The 23,263-nt window shown below is 34.5% G+C and overlaps 1 protein-coding gene across 2 annotated transcripts in view; it reads right to left on the minus strand.

The window, feature by feature from the left end:
• Sym (symplekin scaffold protein) overlaps positions 1-23,263 on the minus strand; it is a 649,809-nt gene that overhangs the window by 562 nt on the left and 625,984 nt on the right. Inside the window, exon 32 of one of the 2 annotated variants that reach the window (XM_090398863.1) lies at positions 17,724-17,813. In XM_090398863.1, the coding sequence (XP_090254989.1) occupies positions 17,724-17,813 (90 nt within the window). The remainder of the gene's footprint in view (positions 1-17,723; positions 17,814-23,263) is intronic. The other variant, XM_090398864.1, reaches the window with a different exon arrangement.

Consider the following 23,263-nt stretch of genomic DNA (forward strand, 5'->3'; position numbering starts at 1 on the left):
ATCAAAACACTAGTTCGTTATCCAGTGTACGAGATTGTTCAGCCTATAATACACTGGTATCCTCAAATGGGTGAATTGCTAAATATGAACTCCTGGGAGCTAATTAAAAGTAGAGTGATATGAACAAATGCTGAAATGGAAAAACATCACACACAGAAGTGAAAGTATTGTGGCATAAAGAAAACCTAAACAGATAATTAAGAAATGAATCCTAGCTAAAGGAGTTGTTGGTGGATTTTTTGTAACATGATAATTTATCAACCCAAGCTTACAGTGTACATCTGTGTCTGAAAAACAGCAAAACTTCAGTAAAATGAAGAACCTGCAACAAAGCTTGTAGAAAAATATGGCACTGGAATTCAAATAGTTTGTATCAATACCAAAAAGGAAGCTAGAGGAATTTGCAGATCCTTCCAAATGAAGGAGTATTAAAAAAAGTCATCTTGTGAAGGCTTAGATTTAGCCTTGCTTTCATATTGCTCAATCAAAAGCAAGTAGATGGAACTGTTACCCAATGTGTATGCATAAAGCATTGGAAGCAACTTCTCTACATCATCTGCATGGGTAATTAGATTTAAGTAAAGCACAGTATATGTAAATTTTCTGTGTAAGGGGATTGGCTGAGTTAGTCTTTTCAGATAGGCATTAGAAATGTTTGTCTACAAAAACACTTCTGGACAAACTGTTCAACGGATGTTTGACAGTCCTATGCTGTTATGAATGAATGCAACTCAAAATAATCAAATGAAGCTTTTTTTTTTTTTAAAGATGGGGTATCTGAGCACTGCAGGTGAAATTTTTCTATATGTATTATTATAAATACACAGAGACATTTTTGAAGACTGATTTTAAAACAGTTTTCCAAGTTTGGTCTTTTTTTTTTTAGTAAAGTGAAGGATTGCTACACACAAATTTCAGCAATTAAACCGCACTAGCCTTTTACGAACACCATTGCTAATGCATATGACAAATTTTGAGGAGGAAATAAAGTCCTGGACCTTATATGCCATGGCTCAGCTGTTGACTTCCAGTATAATGCATAGTTAATCATGAAGGAAATTTCTTCTAAATGTAAAAGATTTAAGTGAAATGTAGCAGATGAACATTTAGAAGGTTCTGAAAATGATGAGTAACACTTTAATGAGAGATGCAGACATTTTCTCTGGTGTGGATCAACCCTAAGAGAATAAAGGAGAAATCATCATCACAGCACTGTGCCATGTTGAAGCACACAAAGTAGTGGAACTTAATGAGTATAATAATGTCAGAGAGCTATGAGAAAAATTTATGGAAATGTTTCAGAAATTCTCAAAAACAAGCAAAAAAAATACCCCCCCCCCCCCTCTTTCCATATCTCAATTTCTTGTCTTCCTCCTCTTTTATTCTCTCTACCTTCAGTCTTCCCTAAAGGCTACAGCCAATTGTTCAAAAGATTAATTAAGAATTATTCCCTAAGGGCCCCTGTCCTTAGGGAAGACTGAAAGTAGAGAGAACAAAAGAAGAGGAAGACAAGAAATTGGTTCATTATGTTGAGATATGGAAAGAGAAGGGATGTTAACCAGGAAGTGATAGTGAGACGAGCGGAGCAAGTCTGTGGGAGAGTAGTCACCAGTTAAGTGGACTGCCCTCCTCTGAAATGGCATAAAGCATTTTTGCAGAGATTTTTGGTGCACCACTCCATATGCGAGAACAGTAGATTTGGGATTCATACAATGACAGCAATTGTATGGGTGGGAAGGAATGCTTTAAATAGAAAAGTTTTTTTTTTTTTTTAAAGGGATAAGGAGAGCATGGCTGTGATCTACTTATGCGAAGAAAGACCTAATTTTGCATGGAGACTTGGGTTTCATTAAAGGAAAGTCAGGGCTTTTCAACTGGTGAGTTAGCTGGTTTGATACACAGCATGGTTTTTCCTCCCATAAACTTTGGATTTTCATCCTGCCACCAGGCAATAGAAAACATGCAATTTACAGACAAAAATATACCTATATATGGCTAACCATCTTATTCTCAAATTACAGTTGCAATATCCAAGGATACCTTGAAGGTCATGGACACTTAAGTGCCTATTATATTCACTGATGATGGAGAGGTGAAGTTCAGTTCTTGTATGAAATAAGAGAGAAATAGAAATATGGTTAGTGGCAATGAAGTTGAAAGTCATAGCACTGAAATGCTGCGAGGACATCAGTGTTTAAGTCTTTGAATATAGATCTTTTAGTCTGTGATATATATGAGAACTGCAAGGTTTTTTCAAATCATAAAGAAGAATGTAGCTAGTTAAAATCTCCAAACCTCTAAAAATAAAATTATATAATGCAATTATAATATCCATTGTGGTCAGGGGCGGTGCGAGAGTATCTGATGGCCCTGGGCAAAGAAAATTTAGGCACCCCTATGCAATATGCCTATGCAGAAATTAATGTATAAAAAAAAATCATTTTTTTTTATACCCAAATTCGATTAGTGCGCCTATATATATATATCTTAAAAATAAATGTTACAGATTTTAAAAATTTTTATGGTTAACTATTTTAAAAAATCACTCACCAGAATGAAATAATTTAGTTACCAATTTAAAACATTTTACAAAGTTATTTTTAATGGCATACTACACTACGTATACCAGGGTTTCCCAAACTGTGCTCTGCGGAAGGTGCTCTGCGGAAGGAATAAGTGTTCCGCAGAAGTTTCTGGAATTTGTCATTTTAGTTTTCTAAGCATTTTTTATGAATAAATATTTTATAGTGGAAATATTCTGAGGAGAATAATATTCGAGAATATGTCAAAAAGCTCAGACCCAGAGCGTCTAATAACATTTGTGTATCGTTAATTTTCACACATCGAAACCTTTCAGCATATGAGAAAGAGAATACCGCTGTTTATGATCAGTCATAAAAATTGCCTGCAAGCGGATTATAACAATCGGTGGCGTATAATATTTTTTTCGTACAAGCGAAGTTTTTAAGCAGCATTGCAGAGGCTGACACTGATGAATAGAGAAACAGTAAAATTTGCAGAGTAGAAGAGGCAATAGGGTCGGTTGTATGAAAAAAAGAAACAAAATGCCAGCCAAACTACGTTAGCTCAATTCTTTGTTAAGAAGTAGAATAATAAAATTTATATTCTGAATATGTCTTTCAGCTTCATGATATTACTTTAACTAGGCCCTGAGACATACCTTAATTCTTTTATAAAAAAATTAAGGTTCAAAAAAGAAATTCGAGGAACGAATTATACTTTTTCCCATAGGTTATTATATTCAATTAATGTGCCTGTTTTAAAGAACGCATTAGGTGCACTAATCGAGGGATTGCTGTATATATATTTTGTCATACTCACACAAGTGGATATTTATAAAAATAATATCATTATGAACATTTATATATAAAATTTATTAATCAAAACATTTGTATACATATATGATTATTTCTAATATCTGTATAGCAAGAGAATTATTACATCTTAAATACAAAAATTATGAAAAATTAATCTTTCGGGCTTTGGCAAAGTTTTGAATTAATTCATCTATATTGATTGTAGATACAATTTCATGCTCTATAGATATTATTGCTAGACCAATGAGTCGTTCCTGAGCCATCGTAGAGTGAGTGAGTGTAAGTTTTAATTTTGAGAAACTCCTTTCTGAACTTGCTACCGATACTGGCAATGTCGAAAAAATTCTCAGAGCAAGAAAAACATTTGGAACACTATTTTCTAAATTATTTTTGCATATGTATGACAGGACATCTAATGAAGTATTTTCTGGAATTCACCTTGCTATTATTTGTAATTCACTACATAAATCTGTTCCGTCAATATCTCTAGAAGTATTATGTGTTAAATAATTTTCCATTATCAAACATTTTTTAAGCAGTTCTGCTGAAGTAATTTTTTGAAATTATATATATTTAAAAGAAACCAAACTTTTTGTTAATTGTAGACGTGCTTAAATTTTTCATCAGCAGATGCAATTGCGGTATCAATAATTGAAAAATAAAAATCTACCTTAAATTTTTGTTTAAAATCTGTTATGAATTCATCCTCTGCTTCATACACAAATTGTTTCTTTTTTCTAAGTCTAACTGTTTCTTGTTCAAAATTAGGCATTACACCTAAGACCTCAGTGATTTTTTCCGCATCTTTTCAAATTCATTCTCATTTCGGATTTTCATTAAGAAGTTCTTTGTATCATTAATACAATTTATGGCACCATTTATATCAAGGCTTGTATTCTGAAATTGTTTACTTGTAAAGTTTATTATACCACATTACTAAGGATGCGATAAATTTGAACTTCCTTAAAAGTTTTAAGAAGACTACTTCCGTCTACTTTCATGGTATTTCCACTTAATTCACATAAACTATCATCTTGAGATATTTCTTGCAGTGCTTCGCAAACATCGGACAAATTATATCTTAGGGGCTTTAATGAGTCAAATCGACTCTCTCATCGTGTATCACAGACTGGTTTGAGTGTAAAATTACTTACGTGTCTCTTGAAGTATTCCCATCGACAAGTCGAACCGTAAAAAAATACATATAGATGATGTACCACGTCAAAAAATGCTGTGGCATCTAAAGTATTAGCAGTGCAATTCACTACTAAATTTAATGAATGTGAACTACAGGGTACATACGTTGCTCTCGGGTTAATATTTTTGAAATTCATCGCTGCACACCTTTTACGTCACCTTTCATACTACTGGCATTATCGTATCCTTGACTTCGTAAATCTTGTATTGGTAATGAAAATTTGTCTAGAGTTCCTAGTATTTCATTAAAAAAATTTTCCAGTGGTATTTATTATTTCTATAAATCCCAAAAAGGGTTCTTTTATAGAAACCGTGCTATTACTAGTGTCTACAAATCGAAGTACTATGCTCATTTGTTCCATGTGACCAATGTCGGACATACAGTCAATAATTATGGAAAAATATTTTGCAGCAACAACAGATTCTAAAATTTTCTTTTTTTTTTTATTGCATTGGCGAAGATGCTTATTATTTCATTTTGAATATCTTTTCCAAGATAATGCACATACATATCTTTATCTTTTATTCTTCGAAGATGTTCGTTCATTATTGGATCAACCTTGGCTAGAAATTCGACAAATTTCAAAAAATTTCCGTTTCCATACGAAAACAATGTCTCATTTATTCCTCGAAATGATAAATTTTGAATAGCTACCGTCTGAACTAAAGCAATTCACCCAATGTTTCTCCTCTTTTCTAATAACTAGCAAGTTCTCTTCATCAATAGTTTTCTTTTCTTTTATTCTAATTCTTTCCGCTTATGGTAATTTTCAACATGTCTTTGACTTTTTTTCATGTGCAACTAAAATAGAAGAAGCATTTTTCAAGTCCCTCAATCCTGAATCAGCAAGGTTAATCCGACATTGACCAAATAATAAACAGCAAAATGCAGAATCCGTGGATTTTGAATACAATAACCACAAACGCTGCATTGTCTCGCCGTTAAATAGTCTTTGAGTATAATGAGGCATTGAAAATCTATTATTGTTATCTTTCAGAAAATCAAAATTATGAATCTGTTCAGGTCCATGTTCAACTAATAGTTGACGTAACTGATTGATATTGGAAAATTTTACAGTACCCCTGTCGCTGGATCATTATAATTTAAATTTGTAAAATCAAATCCTTTTATGATTGGATCTGTAGAACAACCAGCTTCAAAAACAACAATACTCATGATCTGTAGATTTCTCCTTCGATGTTTTAATCCAAGTTTTGGTATCTGTAGAATTCTCCTCCAATTCATTAATCGAAACTATAAACGAATTATCCAACGAATAATCTTGAAGATTTTCTTCTTGTATGCGATTACGATCTTCTCGGCAAAGATATTTTAAAAATGCACCTTCTTGTTTTTTCAAACTTTCTTCCTTTTCCGCTTTACATTTGCGATATTGAAAACCTGATTTCTTTTTATCCATTTTCAAAATCCAGTAACTGAAATATTTATAAATAAAAATAAACTTAATAAAAAAAAATTCATTAATTGAAACTATGGACGAATTATCCAACGAATAATCTTGAAGATTTTCTTGTATGCGATTACGATCCTCTCGGCAAAGATATTTTAAAAATGCACCTTCTTGTTTTTTCAAACTTTCTTCATTTTATCCATTTTCAAAATCCAGTAACTGAAATATTTATAAATAAAAATAAACTTTATAAAAAATATGGACTTTAAACTATTCAGTAATTCACAAATAAATGTTTATACATTTACTTAATGAAGTATTTATCAATTATATATACCGTATAAGTTATAACTATAACTTAACTATCATACATTTATAATCTAATAATTCAACAATATCGTTTTCTATTAACATAATTGACAAATTTCTCAAATGTATCTGACTTAACGAATTGTGTAAATATTTTTAACGCGTTTAAGTACAGAAAATGAGCGTTCACTGCCAGCATTACAAACACACAGTGTCCAGGACCGCATTTATACTTTTGGAGACCCGAGGTGCAACATCATTATGTGGCCTCAAAAATAAGCACTTTTTTTAGTTTATTGAAAATAAAAGTCAATATTTCCATGATAACTAATTTTAATAACATTAGTATAAAAAGCAAATAATATATATAGGATTAATTCAGCTCCAACTTTATTGCACAATTAATAAGATTTATTCAACTCCAGATTTGATTTTTTTAAGTTGCAGTAATAAGTATAATAATTCCAGCTTTAGTTAAAACGTAGAAGCAATCAATAGTAATGATAACTTGCTATGCTCTCTAACATCCACTTTTTTACTCTAAAATAGCTAGAATCTTGATGCACATAAAAATGAACTGAAAAATCAATTTAATTTATAAATAATAATAAACTTGTAAATCATACGCTCTGTTTATGTGATATAGAAACTGCTCTTACCCACTAATTAATACAAATAGCAGCAGCACACAAAAAACCTCTGTTGTTTCAGAAACGTGTTTCAAAATGATCGCAAGTTCAATACTCAGCGATCTGTTCTTTCCTAACAGGATTCTAGGAAATCACAGGGTGAAATATTCTTAAGAACATTATGGATTAAACTGCAAAGTCAGTGACTGGTCAACACAAGTCAAACATTTAGTAAGAGAAAATTTCCAGAGAAGGAGATTGGAATTTAGTAATATTTTTTAGTAATTTTAATTATTTAGTAATACAAGAACAATAGTCCAGGTAGTTCAGAAGCAAAAACCATCTGTGACAAAATGAAACTAGTTTATTTAATTAAAAACACAAAAATACAACCAATTTATTAAATATATCTTTATAGAGTTAATAATTAAAAGGACTCTAATAATAATAGATTTCTACAGATGTGTCTCATCTTGTTTTGGTATTATCAAAATTATCAAGTTATTTTGAAGCATTATGGATTTTGCTATTTTATTATTATGCCGCTAATATTTCTTCAAATGTGGCACTTTTTACAACAAAACTGGCTAAGTTATGTTGAATATATCTGTTTGCAAATATACTCAAAATCCCTTTGACCTAATAAAAAATGTAGAATGCTGATGAAACTTCATCAGCATTCTATCTGTTAAAATGCAATCACCCCCCCCCCCCCACTGTTAAAGGATTATTGTCTTTATGTGCACTGTATTACTTGGAATTTCCTTTACTGTCTTACGATATCTGACCCTTTTTTGCTGCACAATTTATTTATTGTCTCTTCCCAAATAAAAACGAATTTCACATGTGCGAAAATAAATAATCAAAACGTTTATTGAAATAAATATGACATTTTGCTTTCTTTCCTTGCAAAATAAAATTATATAGGTCGCACATTTCAACTTTAGGAACGATTTTTTTTTTTTAATGAACAACAAATGATGTTAAAATAGGGTTTCCGATTGCGAGTCTTTTTAATATCAAAAATTTATATCCAATGGTATTTTATCAGAGATTTTTCGCCTTTGTCTTTTGTTTAAAACTGCAACAGTACAATTACTTTGGAAAAATAACGAATTCAAACAAAAAGAAAGTGCACATATGTTATCTAGCAGTATTTTGTGTGTGTAAAAAAAAAAAAAATCAGCTAATGCCTTTTTGTTCCCGTATATAGGAAGTAGTCGAGGCCGTTTTTAAGCCCTATCTAACTTTTGGAGACTGAGTGGGCAGTTCAATCTCCACTGGTAGCCAATCAGAGATAGCTGGCCCAAGGCTATCACTAATTAATCGGCACACAGTGAAGAAGGTGGCTAGTAAGTGCCACCATCTGGTGGTCCCTAACACATTATATTTAATGTCTGAAAATAGTGTGGGTTCGACAGCCAATTTTCTTGAGTTTACGTGAGGGAAAACCCGCTAGCCCGTGCCAGAGATCAACTAACTCTGGAACCGGTCGAGAAAAGGTTTAGAAAAAGTTCCTCTAGTCGGCGACTAGATTCAAACTCCTTTTGTCGTGCGGCCAAGCACTGTAGAGTGCAAACGCCACTTCTACTGTGGTGATAATTTTGGGAGGAGGGGGGGGGGGGGAGTTAGCCATTAAAGGCGAATTAATTCTGTTACGAAAATTTTGGAAATAAAATTTCATTTTGACGCATGCACCTACACATGTTTCGAAGGATAAAGTGTAGGGAAAACATCGCTACTTCAAAACTGCCTCATAATACTGAAAATATGTACATAACAGTTGACTTCATAACTGCCATTTATTTCGATTTGTAGGGAGTGATTGGGGGAAACCAAGAAAGATGAAATGCAAAAACCTACAGATTACGTTTATAAAAATTATGTATTACATGATATGATTCAAGATTTACATATGATTCTCTATAAAGCAAAATTTAAAAGTGTGAACCTTTGCGCAATCTGTGAACTAACCTTCGAACTAAGATTATGAATAAAAAAGAAAACTTAATTTGGAACAGATGGAGGCTGTATTCAGTTTTAGATTCGGATTTTCATGAATTTATAAAATAATTATCTTCAATCAAGTTCTGGGAGAATTTTAAAATGTATTGGTGATTAAAATAATTACCCAAAAAATTGATTGTGACATTGATCTTCCATAGTGATACAATATGAAGTGAAGAAAGTATGAAAGGATTTCTTATTTTGCGCTGGCATTAAAAACTATAATTATACGATAAAAACAAGCAGTAAAATGAATATAACTCATAAGTATTTAGTCTGATATAACTTAGATTCCGGTTACTGAACAAACGGCAAGCAACAGCGTTTCTTGCTGTAGGCAACTGAACATAGCTACTACATACGCCAAGTAATCTAGTTAAGTGTTCTTTTCAGCGTGAAGGATTATTGTCCCTTCTAATGGACATGACTGTCAAACTACACTTCTTATCCATGTTCTTTCAGCAGGTGGACAGAATATTATCCAGGTTTGCTGGACGTCTATATACATCCAGCAAAGAAATGGTATGCTTACATACATGAATTTAATGGAAAAAGAGAGTTCCTGTTAGTTTTATATGTAGCAAAACCTGGCGCCCATAGGCGATTGCCTAGGTTTGCCTGACTGTGCTATACGCTTCAGAAACTTGGACATTCAAGAAGACAGAGATACAAAAACTGGAGGCTTTTGAGATGAAATGTCTCAGAAAAATAAATAAAATTGTAAGACAAGACCTAAACTATACAGACTCATTAATAGAAAGGATAAAAGGAAAACAACTTCAATGGTATGGACATGTCAAGAGAATGCCACCAAAAAAGGCTATCCAACCTCGCTCTGTATGCAAGATTAGAAGAAAAAAAAAGAAAAAAAAAAAGGAAGACCAAGAACTAAATGGATAACATCGATAAAAGTCAACTCCGGATTACAGATTTACAGACAGTTCACCAGCCATGCAAGAAACCGAGACTCCTGGAGGTTGTGGAAACAAAGAAGACTCACGAAAGAGGACAGTAACCAATAAGTAAAGAAGAATGTACAATCACTGGTATAGCACTAGACTGTGGAAAGGACTGAGTCATTTATGAACAGGAGAAAGAATATCATTGAGCAGGGCACATAACTTATGACCAAAGATGAGACTGAAAATCCAACTGCAAAGGGATTATGGCAGACCACAAAATAATTTGGTAAGTAGGCCAGATTCAATCAACTGTCTTGAGTGACCACAAGAATTTCATGAAAAATATACAGTATTCCAAAATTTATAACAACTGCTGCAATTTCTGTGAAAATATCTGATGAGTGTTTTTGTGTCAGAACAGAACTTGAAACTATTAATTCATTTCTGGTTTACATATATAACAGGAGACATAATTTTGTTTTGCCTAATTTTGCAAGTACAGCTGAAAACAAAATTGAAGTGATTTGATATATTTTAACTCTCAAACTTATCAAACTGAATCCGGCTAATGAAGAATTAATACTATCAATTCCATATGTTTGGCCAATAAATGAACTGATCAAAACCTAAACTGAATGACAGTTTAGGTTTCTGACATGCATCCATTCTCTGAACAGAGATTGCTCAACACATGTTTATAATTCGAGTGCTGAATCATGAAAATCCATCCGATCTAGGAATAACTTATGTATACCAACACAGATAAAATAAATCTAACAGGTACTTATGAATTCTTAAAATCCACAATCTGAAAAAATTTATGGATGATGTTATTCTTTAAAAAGAGGGGATAACATCATCTGAAGAGAGTTTAATATATTCTATTTTCACAGAGTTAAATAACAGTGCAAGTGATTTAACATCAGTTCAAACTTCCATTTTTAATTAGAGATTTGCAACCTATGAAGCTATGTATTTTTCTGTAAAATTTCTATTTACATAATACAGATTTAATGTTCTAACAATTTTTTTTATTGATATTTGCATAAATGGAAATTTTCATTGTCTAAAATCATCTCAAAAGTATTATATATATATAATAACACATCTGAGATGGTAATTCTCATAGACAGGCTTATACGTTGGTTATGCATTACTAAATCAATATAAAATTGACAACGTAGATACGAATATAAATTAAATTACACTTTAATAAATATTTCCGATATTTCGGTAATGTCACATTGCCATCTTCAAAAGGAACTTACAAAAAAGGCACGTGCACGTAGGCACTACAACACAGTAACCGAGAAAGAAGTGATGAAGCTATTGTTCTCCTAACAGTCCTGATGTTGTCCCCTAGCGGGGACAACCACCCCCCCCCCCCCCCACCCCCCCCCCCCCCCACCCCCCCCCCCCCCCACCCCCCCCCCCCCCCACCCCCCCCCCCCCCCACCCCCCCCCCCCCCCACCCCCCCCCCCCCCCACCCCCCCCCCCCCCCACCCCCCCCCCCCCCCACCCCCCCCCCCCCCCACCCCCCCCCCCCCCCACCCCCCCCCCCCCCCACCCCCCCCCCCCCCCACCCCCCCCCCCCCCCACCCCCCCCCCCCCCCACCCCCCCCCCCCCCCACCCCCCCCCCCCCCCACCCCCCCCCCCCCCCACCCCCCCCCCCCCCCACCCCCCCCCCCCCCCACCCCCCCCCCCCCCCACCCCCCCCCCCCCCCACCCCCCCCCCCCCCCACCCCCCCCCCCCCCCACCCCCCCCCCCCCCCACCCCCCCCCCCCCCCACCCCCCCCCCCCCCCACCCCCCCCCCCCCCCACCCCCCCCCCCCCCCACCCCCCCCCCCCCCCACCCCCCCCCCCCCCCACAAGTATACAGATTTCAAGTTTTTTCTTTAATTTTCATCCCAACTGGAGATGTCATCAATCAAGGACTGTTTTTTCATCTTATAGGCAGTCTCACGTTCAGTTCCTTCTGAGAAAGTCTGCTTTCAAACAGCCATGATTCTCTTCAAACAAAAACTCCCACTTTCAGAATTTAAAGCACTTAGTTCTCTAAAAAAAAAAAAAAATAAATAAATGAATAAATAAATAAAAAAGCAATATTATTATTATTACTTGTCGTCCCCTCTCGTGATCAGACTTGAGAGGAGACGACAAGTAATAATAATACTATTGCTTTATTTATTTATTTATTTTATTTTTTTAGAGAATTAAGTGCTTTAAATTCTGAAAGTGGGAGTTTTTGTTTGAAGAGAATCATTGCTGTTTGAATGTAGACTTTCTCAGAAGGAACTGAATGTGAGACTGCCTAAAAGATGATAAAACAGTCCATAATAGTAACCAACTAGGTGAGATGGCATATTCGTGACCTCTGGCTAATACAGAGAAATCATCCTTAGTAAGAGGACATTCTGATAAATTTACTACCAAATTATTGTGATTGTAATATTACTAGAATGAACCATAGTCAGTTGACCAGTAAATTAAATTTCTGTATAAGAGAAACACAAATAGAGTTGAAAACTTGCTTATAGAAATCCAAAGAAATATGTAAAACTATATTTAAAAACTTGGAGTTCTTAAGAGAATTAATTTTGATATTTAAGAAGGCATCATTAAGTTGTAACACCAGAAAGATTTACTAGCTCTAATATAAATACAATGTGCTTTCAAGTGACTGAAACTTAATGCATTCAGCTTTTATGACTAAAAGTTTGCCATGTGTGCTACATTACTTTAAAACTCGAACTTATGTGGAAGTAAGTTCAATATATGTAAAATTTTCACCTAAGTATCAAAGGCATCTTCAGTTTGTTAACAATGGTACATAAAACAAAATACAATAAAATAATTAATCTTAAAAGAGTCACTTCAGCAGAAATCAGTAAATTCTTAACTAAAAAAAGAATAAATAAAAATTAAAATATAAATTCATAGTCAGGAATTTACATAAGATTAATATTTCTCATAAAACCAAAGATAACCAAAGGCCATCAGTCAGATCTGTTCAAGTTTGGTTGGTGCAGAAAGGCCTCACAGCTCTCTTTGTATAACTGCTTTATGAGGATTTCAATATCATTCCCCTTAGACATTTCTCCTAAACTTGCAGCATGGTACAGATATGTGGATGATATTTTTGCAATATGGAATTGTTCTCCATCAAATTTTAAACTATTTGTCTAAAAAATAAATATGCTTCATCCTAGAATTCAATTTACTTTAGAGAAGAAGATAAACAATGAACAAGCCTTTTTAAATATGTTAATTCTTCATCAGCCAGATGGCAGTTTACAATTTTAGTTTTTTTTAAAAAAGTAACACATACTGATCATTATATTCATGCAACTTTTCATCATCATTCTGGTCAAAAGTTGGAACATTAAGATCTTATTAAATAGTATTCATATGTTCCACTGAAAACCTTCTACAGCAAGAATTAAATTATCTAATCTACTGTCATTAAAAAATGGTTTAAACAAGTCTTATCAAGAAAATATTTAACAGCTTTATGCTACCAGTCTCTAGATCTTCTGAAGATATTTTTCAGATTCCACTTCCATATATTAAAGGAATTTCAGAATATATTGCTAAAGTTCTAACAATGTGGTGTCCTTTCATCCTATCTCCTCACTTAAAGTCAAGCTTCCTCCACTCAGCTTTTAAAATTTATACCAAATACTTTGCTCATGTGGTTTGTCTTACTTTGGGCAATCTGGTAGATTTACAGCCATCCGTCATGAGGAACATAAATCATACATCCAGTATCATGAAATTGAGCAGCTTAGCCTAGCATATAGAAAACTAAATTCAAACATATATGAAGATTCCTCATAGAGGAAAGTCCAGAAGTATCATGGTGTTGCCATTTCCCTTTTCTGATTCTGTTGTCACTCTATTATAAAATTTCAGTTACTAAATTATGATATAGATCATTATTTAGAAAGTGATATTAAGCTGATGTCTAAATGCAAAATATTATGTTTACTTCTTTACTCTCAGCAAATAATGTAATCCTCTAAAATAACTTTGCTACAAATCTCCAAGGGGGATTTGACACAAGTTAAATAACTGTTTTCAAACACGACATTGTTTGAAACCAATCTATAATTGTTTTCACGGGTGAAAACCATACCCAAATGAGTTTGATACCCAATGACACATCAGGTATGATAATGTACAATAAAAAGACAAACTATGAAAACAGGCAAAGACAACCAGAAAAATTGTGATGACCTTATACACATTTTAGGTAATAAGCACAGGTTTAATAAAGAAGGCAAATTAAAAATGGAAAAAATACTGAGCTACCACTGTTGAAACATAAGGATCTAAAATGGGTTAAAAATAAGAGAGCTGATCAAAGACTGCAGAACACAAATATGAAAATCATGAGGAAAATGCTGATAAGAAACGAATAACGAAATATTGGATTAGATTATCATAATATCAGACATATGTATAGAAAATCACTTAAAGACAAGATGTTATACTATTTTTCTATCAATTTTGTTTCCCCCCCACTCTCGATTACCATTCCTTTTACATAATAAAATTAGTTTAATCCTTTATCCAAGTGTGAGCAAACAAAGTTTGCGCCTGAAAGTATCTTCAGGACCGGGGTAAGGTGGTACAACACCAGGGCAACTCGTTGCAAAGGTGGAGCAAGCTACCAACACTCCTATCTCAGTATCTCCTATAATGCAAAACACATCTCCTTGCGGATATATCTAATGTTATGCATTAAGGGAAGGGCCACTACCCAGACTAGTTTGCTAGACCTGCTAATGCTTCTGCCTGGTATCTCCACTTGGGCCTGGCTCCCACTGAAGAGACTTCAATAAAGGTCGAAACTAGTCTGGGTAGTGGCCCTTCCCTTAATGCATAACATTAGACATATCCACAAGGAGATGTGTTTTGCATTATAGGAGATACTGAGATAGGAGTGTTGGTAGCTTGCTCCACCTTTGCAACGAGTTGCCCTGGTGTTGTACCACCTTACCCCAGTCCTGAAGATACTTTCAGGCGCAAATTTTGTTTGCTCACACTTGGATAAAGGATTAAACTAATTTTATTATACTCTAACCAAGTGAAAAATAAACTTTCAACATCTTTCTCTAAATCCAGAGTAATTTATTAAAAAAAGGTGGCACACCATTTGGCAACTCCTATAGGTAGAGATGACCTGCTAATGCTTCTGCCTGGTATCTCCACTTGGGCCTGGCTCCCACTGAAGAGACTTCAATAAAGGTCATAACTAGTCTGGGTAGTGGCCCTTCCCTTAATGCATAACATTAGACATATCCGCAAGGAGATGTGTTTTGCATTATAGGAGATACACTGAGATAAGAGTGTTGGTAGTTTGCTCCACCTTTGCAACGAGTTTCCCTAGTGTTGTACCACCTTACCCCAGTCCTGAAGATATTTTCAGGCGCAAACTTTGTTTACTCACACTTGGATAAAGGATTAAACTAATTTTATTATACTCTAACCAAGTGAAAAATAAACTTTCAACATTCCTTTTACATTAAGATTATTATATGGTACTGTAAAATCTCTTATGGTGAAACAAAGAAAATTTTTTTTTCACCTATATCGATTTTACATAGGTCATAAACCTGCTTTGTGAAAATAACTGAATGTAGAACTACAAGTATATGTAACTAAAAGGATTAGAAAGGATTATGCCAGTGAGCTGGAGGTGAACAATAATCTCTAAGGTCACTGAAATATAGGAGTTTTGCCGCCAAGACCTAAAGTATATGTACGTGATGTCAGGGTGCTTCCTGGAAAATCCAGGAAGTTTAGATGGTAAGACAAGGGATGTTGAATGATATAAAAGGCTGTGATTGGCAGGCAAAAGGGCTTTTTTTGAATTTTTCTGGAGTCTTGGGAGGAGAGTAGCAGGGAGTCATCTGGGAGATCTTGGGACACTGGTAGATAACCCAAGTGCACGCGCGCGCGGGGGGGGAGGCTGTATTCAAAGGAACCTTCCAAGATGTTCTTCAACAAAAGTACCACCCCACGTGCATGCTGATATGCTGCAGCCAGAGCAGTTCCTAACATTGCCGAAGAACTATATTACTTTTCCAAGGGAGAGAACTTGCAAGATGACAACCGTCAAATAGTACCCAATCACAGCCGTTTCGCAAGAATGAAGAAGGAACCAGCAGAACTCACCCATACCTGCCTCGAAAACCCTTTACAAGAACTTTACAAGATACTGAGAGCTAGTAAGTAGATTGTTGTATGTTAATGTGCAAGATTGTTTGTGTAGATAATCGATGTTAGTCCTGTTTAATCAATTGTAGTATGTAGCAAAGAAGTTAGAGAGCAGAGTATTAGTCTGTATGCACATAAATAGGTAAGTTTGTATATTGCTTGTGTTAACTAACACAAAGAAAGTGTTACATATATTTTGTCTTAAATTCTATAAAACTGAATGCAAGGCTTTCTATGCTAAGGACCTTTCACGTGATAAATAAGTTGAGTGTTAGAGTTCTTTGTTTAATGTCTCAAGTGATTAGCTTTACTTCATAAATTGTGATTCAAGCACGTGATATGCCCATTACTGTTTGTAAAATATTTGTCTTAGTTAAAATAAACATGTTTAGTTTTGCAAATAGCTTCCTGATCTTTGTTATCCAATGCACTGTCTCACAAAAAACTAATCGGACCTGTGTGATCAAGGTAAAGTAACTGCCATGACTGTACAATTCAGAGTTGCTTGTGATTAATGAACAAAGGGCTCTTATATATGCTTAGCAGATAGATTCTCATGTTAGTAAAAAATATAAAATTTACATAGTCCTTGATGGCACAGTAATTAACTAATATAAATTTTTCAAGGACTATTAAACATGAGCATTAGCATTCTAAATTGAGGATTTTCCCTTAAATAGAGGTTTTTCCTTATTTCTCAACACTAACATGTATAAGGCATGTTTACCTTATAACCTTATACATGTATAAGCATGTATACCTTATGATGTTGGCGGGGGGGAGGAGTAAGTTAAGCGGACTAAGGTCAAGTAATAGTATCAGACGTGAGTTTTAAGATTAGAACATCTTAGGCAAAGACAGAAGTCACCGTCTCAGAAGGAACTTAACATAAGCTCAAGCAGACACAAATATCAATGTAAGGGAGGGGAGTCATTAAAGATAAGAGTAACTCGAAAACAAAAACAATTACAAATGGCACAGTTCGAGTAAATAGAAAAAATAACAATAAATAAATAAATGTCCTCATTGTGACCCTAACAAAGAAAGTAAAGGAAAATGTTAGGAGAGAAAAAGGTTAGTTATTTAATTATCATACTATTTTTGCCATTATACAATCAAAAATATTAAATTATTCATTTTTTTTTTAAAATTAATAATCAAAGGAATGAAAGCATCACAAGCAACTGTATGTTGAAGGGTGCCAATTGAGTAATGTAATAAAGCATACCATTCTGAAATCGAGTCATTCATTTTACTGCTGGACAAGAGATGCTGTTAATCTTACTGTGTTTCATATAACATGGCAGGAAATGCCCAACTAACCTTGATGCTGTTAGTTATCAAGTGAATGTTTCAGGACAAATTTTCATTTAATGAAGAGCAAAACACATCCCATGCATGTATAGTAAATCATTTCTCACTAAAGCAAACCCATAAGGAGACCAACAGAATAGTTTGCTATAGTGGGCAGTTTGCTACAGTGAATTGTCTTAAGAATAGCATAATTTGGTTGAGACTTTATTCATCAATGTTCTATTATGATTAAGTTTGAAGGTGTTTAATACAGTAAGAGTCAACTGTATTATGAAATTAAAAAAAAATAATAATTCCTATTAAAAATAAACAGATTAGAGTTTATATACATTTAATGTGAATCATATCAGTTGAAATTCTAAGTAATAATAGCTATAAAAACTGTTTTACCTTCAATTCATGCACTACCTGATCAGTTATTGCAGGCTTCAAATCTTCACCAATCAGGACATCGATGACTGCTTGGGGAATATGTGCCTTCTGGAGAGAAAAAATAAATAAAAAGGGTGAGAAGAAAGTTTCAGAACATTCAGATTTAGTTTCCATTTAACAAATATTAATAGAACCGCAATAAAATTAAAGGATTTGTGGTTGGTTTATGTTTTATTGGTAAAGGACAGCAAAATTTATAGCAAAGGTTACAACAGTAAACAAGGTATTAATACATAGAAAGAGACAAATTAGTAAATATGTGTAAATATTAAGTTAAGCAATGCAGCATCTACATATAAATAAAATTTATAATCAAACGTGTTTGTATAAATTAATTCTTTGTAAAAAATTGAAATCATCATTCAATTTGTCCGAGTCTGATAACACCTGACCTGAGTGTATATGGCTGGCTAGATAGGTAAAAATTTCAGTAATCTCTCATGTGAAGTGAATAAGAATGTGTAAGATGACTAAGACCTATGCAGAACCTAGCAAAAACACCTTCCTCTCTTCCGTTTCTCAGTTGACTTTTTTTATATGCTCCCAGTAATTTGTAACGTCGGTGAGCTAAGAATTTTTTTTCATCTTTATTGATTATGTATATTGTATTTTTTATTTTTACATAATCTAGAAACTCTGCCTTAAAAACCAAACATGGAACTTTTTCAAGCCACTTCAGGCCTCCAATAAATGGGACAGTGGTCTGACACCAGGTGATAAAACTCATCTCCAACATAAAGACAACCAGAAACATCTATGCCTATGGAGGACTCGAATCCACAGTCTGTTTGCTGGAAAGCAGATACACTAACCAATCAGCCAACCAGGCTGGCAACTAGACTGCCAATGCTTAATTTCAGGCTTAATATCATGTAATTTGTTTGTCAGGCGTCTTGCCATGATAACTGCCATTCAGCAATTAGCTTTAATATTATAAAGTGTCTATGGTACTTTTAAACAGTACATCAAAAAATATGAGCTGATCTAGCAGCTGCAATCTTAATTCTCTTAATTCTAATATGGCTGGGAATCTGGCACAACTGAACATCAAAATTAGGGGTCTTCATTTTATACAACAGGTGTAACACCTCACACAGGATTGTATACAGGAGAGGAGATAGCCTGTAAAGAATTCAAAGTCTGTATAAATTACATACTTTTGTTAGCTTTTATATATATATATATATATATATATATATATATATATATATATATATATATATATCACAGCCAACAGAGATCTCTAATCTTGAAACATCAGCATAGATGAGCAAAAAATCAGAGTAGACTGCTCTTTGTGCATTAAACAATTGCAAGTAAACAGATGATGGAGTATAAGACTTCTGTAACTGACAGTGAGTGGTTGAAGGATGGAGTGCAAATCTGCCATGAAAGAATGTTGTTATGTTTGGTGCAGGTAATGTCATGATTCATGCCAACAGCTCAAATGGAATAGAATCCTCACTTAAAAATTCTGAAGAAGATTCCTTATTCTCTACTTCAAAAGAACAAACCTCAGGGATCAATGAACTCTAGAAAGAGCAGCAGAAGATGAAGGCTTTTGATATTCTATCCTTAACAGAGTCAAAGTTCCTGATTCATAGCTGTAACTATAATGGTACAATGATAAAAACTCTTCTCCAAGCAAAAGATCAAAACTATTAACTCATGAGACAAATTTATACTAAAATCTATTATTTATTATTATTATTAGGTGACACCTCCAGGGAGTCCAAAGACTCATCAAGGGAGAGTGTGCCAACAGCATTCAACGATTGATCCCTTCCAACTACTAACTGCGCTCAAACTTGCTTAACTTTTTTGCATGAGCCATTAGTAGCAGAGGCTCTACCAATTGACCAACCTTTGATGGCATAATAAGAGGTAATTGTTGAACAGTTTTAATCTCCTGACTAAAAATTCCTTTTAAGATTATATCTGTATCCAGTATATTAACTTCATCTTGATAAATATCCTTAATTAAGGAAAAGAATTCCCATGTCATTACTGAGGTAAAAGCACCTATCGTTGTCGTCCGGTAGCATCCTCTAGCAAGAGGGTTGCAGAAGATGAGCAGCTCTTCTCCATTTCTCTCTGTCTGTCGCTTCCATCATTCTTAAACCAGTCCATTCCACGATGTCATTAAACCACTCTCTAGTTGGTATTCCACGTCTTCTCTTCCCCTCAACTTTCCCTTGTAATATAGTTCTTGTCAGGTGTCCCGAAGAACCTCTCAGAAGATGTCCTGCAAATCTGGTCTTTCTTTGCATAATATTCTTTAGCAGTGTTCTTTCCATCCCAACTCGTATTAAAACTTTTGGATTTGATATTCTTTCTGTATAGCTAATAAAGCACCTATATCAAACAATATTTTAAAAGGAATACCTAGAACAAAGCCTTTGACCATATTTAAGGGTTCTGTTTCTGCAGACATTGAAGTATTTAAAATTTTTGAAATCAGAAAGTTTTGAGAATGATTAGTACTTAAAACCTTTAAAGAACAAGGCTTTTTGCTTAGCCTGTTTTTGTATAGTACTTAAAGAGAGATGAGAAGAATTATGAAGAAGTAATTTTTGATTTTGTTTGGGCACTGTAGACAGATCTGCGACCGTGCGGTTAGCCTAGTGGCTTTGCGCTTCACAACCATATGCCTGGGGAAGGAGTGTCCCAGGTTCGATTCCCGTTGTAGACGTGAGGAATTTGAGGATCGTCCTCAGGCATAGCCAAGTTAGCCGGTCTTGGGCGCGGTCAGTAGGTTTTTTTCCGCCAGTTTATCTGGCGTTTTTCATCCCGCAAGCAGGCAAACCAGCCCCATGAACATACGCCTCTACAGTCAAAAAAACATATCCCCCCCCCCCCCAGCGGCAGACCAGGCGATGGATCAGTTGGGAGTAGTACTAACAAGAAGTCGCATCTAAGTAACACGCGGATCCTGCATAGGAAGCGGGAATAACGCGTAGAAGAAGAAGACTGTAGACAGATCTGCAAGACAAATTCTTGAAGTTTGTCCCAAATGGCTGCATCTATAACACCTTATTTGTCGTTTTCCAGGAGACATTTATTTCCTCTTGCCTGTGATAGTCCTGACTTCTCTGAGCAATTTGATACCTGCCAGCAATTAGCTTGTAAATCGTTAACTGTCTTCAAAATCTTTTTCACTGCTACAGCAAAAGATTTTAACTTTAAATCCATCTCTTTGATTATTTCAGTCCTCACACTGTCTACTGAGGACTAAAATATTAAATAAACACAACATGAGTCTAAATTGAATGAATCTGTACTACAAGATGCATAGGGCTTCTTTTGTTGAGAGAGATTAACAGGAAATTTAAGCTTTGCTGCTCTACTATATGCATATGATTTGGCTAAAATGCATTTAAATTTTTCATAAGCTTTCTTCTTTTAAGGAAGAATCCAAAGCTTCTGTAATATTAGTAATGCATTCTTTGTATGCAGCCCTTTGCAAATCAAGCTTAAGACCATTAAAGTGAAAAAATATAATTTTTTCTACGAAGTCAGCATCACTTTCTTCAATTTTAAAAGCATGCACTAAGTTTATCAGCTTATCATAAAATTCTGATACAGTCTCATTCTGATTTTGCATCCAAGAATACACTTTCCAGAGATTCAGTCCAAGCTGAAGCTTTTTACAATATTCTACTACTAAAATTTTCTTGAACTATTCATAAGTTTGGGCTGCGAGCCTTCTAGAATTGTGAAGAAAAGTCTTTGCCTTTCCATGAAACTTAGATTTTATAATCAGCTGATCATCTGACCATTTTCTAATCTCTCTCATTTTTTCTGCAGACTTAAAAAAATATTGAATACTCTCATTATATTCCCCACTGAAGTTCTGTAAAGTGTGTGCCAAGTTAACACGTTCGCTGCCAACTACGAGTATACTCGTAGTGGGTAAACCTGCTTCACAAGCCAGCTACGAGTATACTCGTATGACGCTTACCGCTGGGAACGAGATTATTGTAGTGACCTTGAAGAAGTGAAAATGCTTGGCTTGTGGGGCTAGCTTCAAAACTGTGTATTCTCATAGACCGTATATGCTCTGTACAAGCCAACTACGAGTATACTCGTAGGGCATTTACCTCCGGTAACGAGATTATCGTACTGACCTTGAAGAAGTAAAACTGCTCGGCGTAGGGGAACAGACCATGAAAAAGTAGCGTGGCAGCGAACGTGTTAATATGTTTAGAGAATTAATCATTCCCTAACACACACATACTACTCTCCTGATTAGTGGCCATAATTAAGCAACACTTAGAAAAAATTAAATGAACACAACAAAAACAAAACGTTTCTTAATTTGTCTCACTCAATTTCTTATGCAAAATTGATATAAACTATCCTGTCAGTTGACTGCACCATTTGTTTTATTTCTCCTCCTTTTTATTATAAGAGAAATAGTTGGTTAATACCACAGATTCATATCCAGAATATTGTATTTATGATAAATTAAGAGACAAAGGAAATTCAAAAATAATATATTTATTTACAGATAATATCAGTGTCACTTTTTCTGTATTATCCTAAATGGTGTGTTAAATGCTTATGTTTCACAAGCGATATATACAATTTTGCATTTTAAATAAATTTATCTCCTAAGAAAATAAAGGCCCACACATTTAACACAGTAAAAGAACATAAACATTACATAAGATTCCTTTTCTTCAAAATCGCAGGATTTTGTGAGAATACACAAACTTTCTCCAATTCTCAATAATGGCCATAAAATATAAATTTCTTAACTCATACCACCCTGTTTTTCTTCTAAAACAAAAAAAAAATAATTTTTGCACAATCTTTCTTAAAAAAAGAAGAATGTATTTCTTTCATATCTTCTTTGCAGTATCAGTTCCTTTCCTATTTCTTTAGAATATGAAGATAATTTTAAAGTTCCCTGTTTCCTTGAGGCAGTTTCATCATTATCCAAAATAGTTCATCTCTCTTTCTGGTTTACAATGTTTATCTGGAATATGTTTTCTTCTGGAGAAGAAACTATATAATCACTTTTATCTGTCACAACTTTACTTCATATAAAGGAAATTCATCCGTTAATTTTGGGATAACTATTTGTTTCCCCTCATATACTCTTATCCACCTTTTAGGCATACAAAATTCTTTAAAAACTATTCCCCCCTCCCCCAAAACTTTCAACCCTCCTTTCGAATGTCGTCTCTCTGTTCTAATGAATGTAACAGCTGTTCTATTTTTCTCTCTATCACTAATTCAATTCCTTTTTGGAAATAAAATGTCTGTGCATGCAAATGCATTACTGCCTGATGTGGTAAGCAAAATAGAGGTGAGATAAACAAGACTGCAGTTCTTTAATGTAAACGTCATCAAAAAAGATCAATATTTTCTTCCCTCAAGTTTATTTTACAGAAATAAACTACATTAGAGGTGAGTCTTTTTTACAAATAAATATCAAAACAATTTTTGACGGGCTGTAAGTATACAAAGCTTTCTTATATTAACATTTCTAA

Source organism: Typopeltis vanoorti, chromosome 10 (genome assembly GCF_054136105.1).
Source record: "Typopeltis vanoorti isolate ZY-2024b chromosome 10, IOZ_Tvanoo_1.0, whole genome shotgun sequence".
NCBI lineage: Eukaryota > Metazoa > Arthropoda > Arachnida > Uropygi > Thelyphonidae > Typopeltis > Typopeltis vanoorti.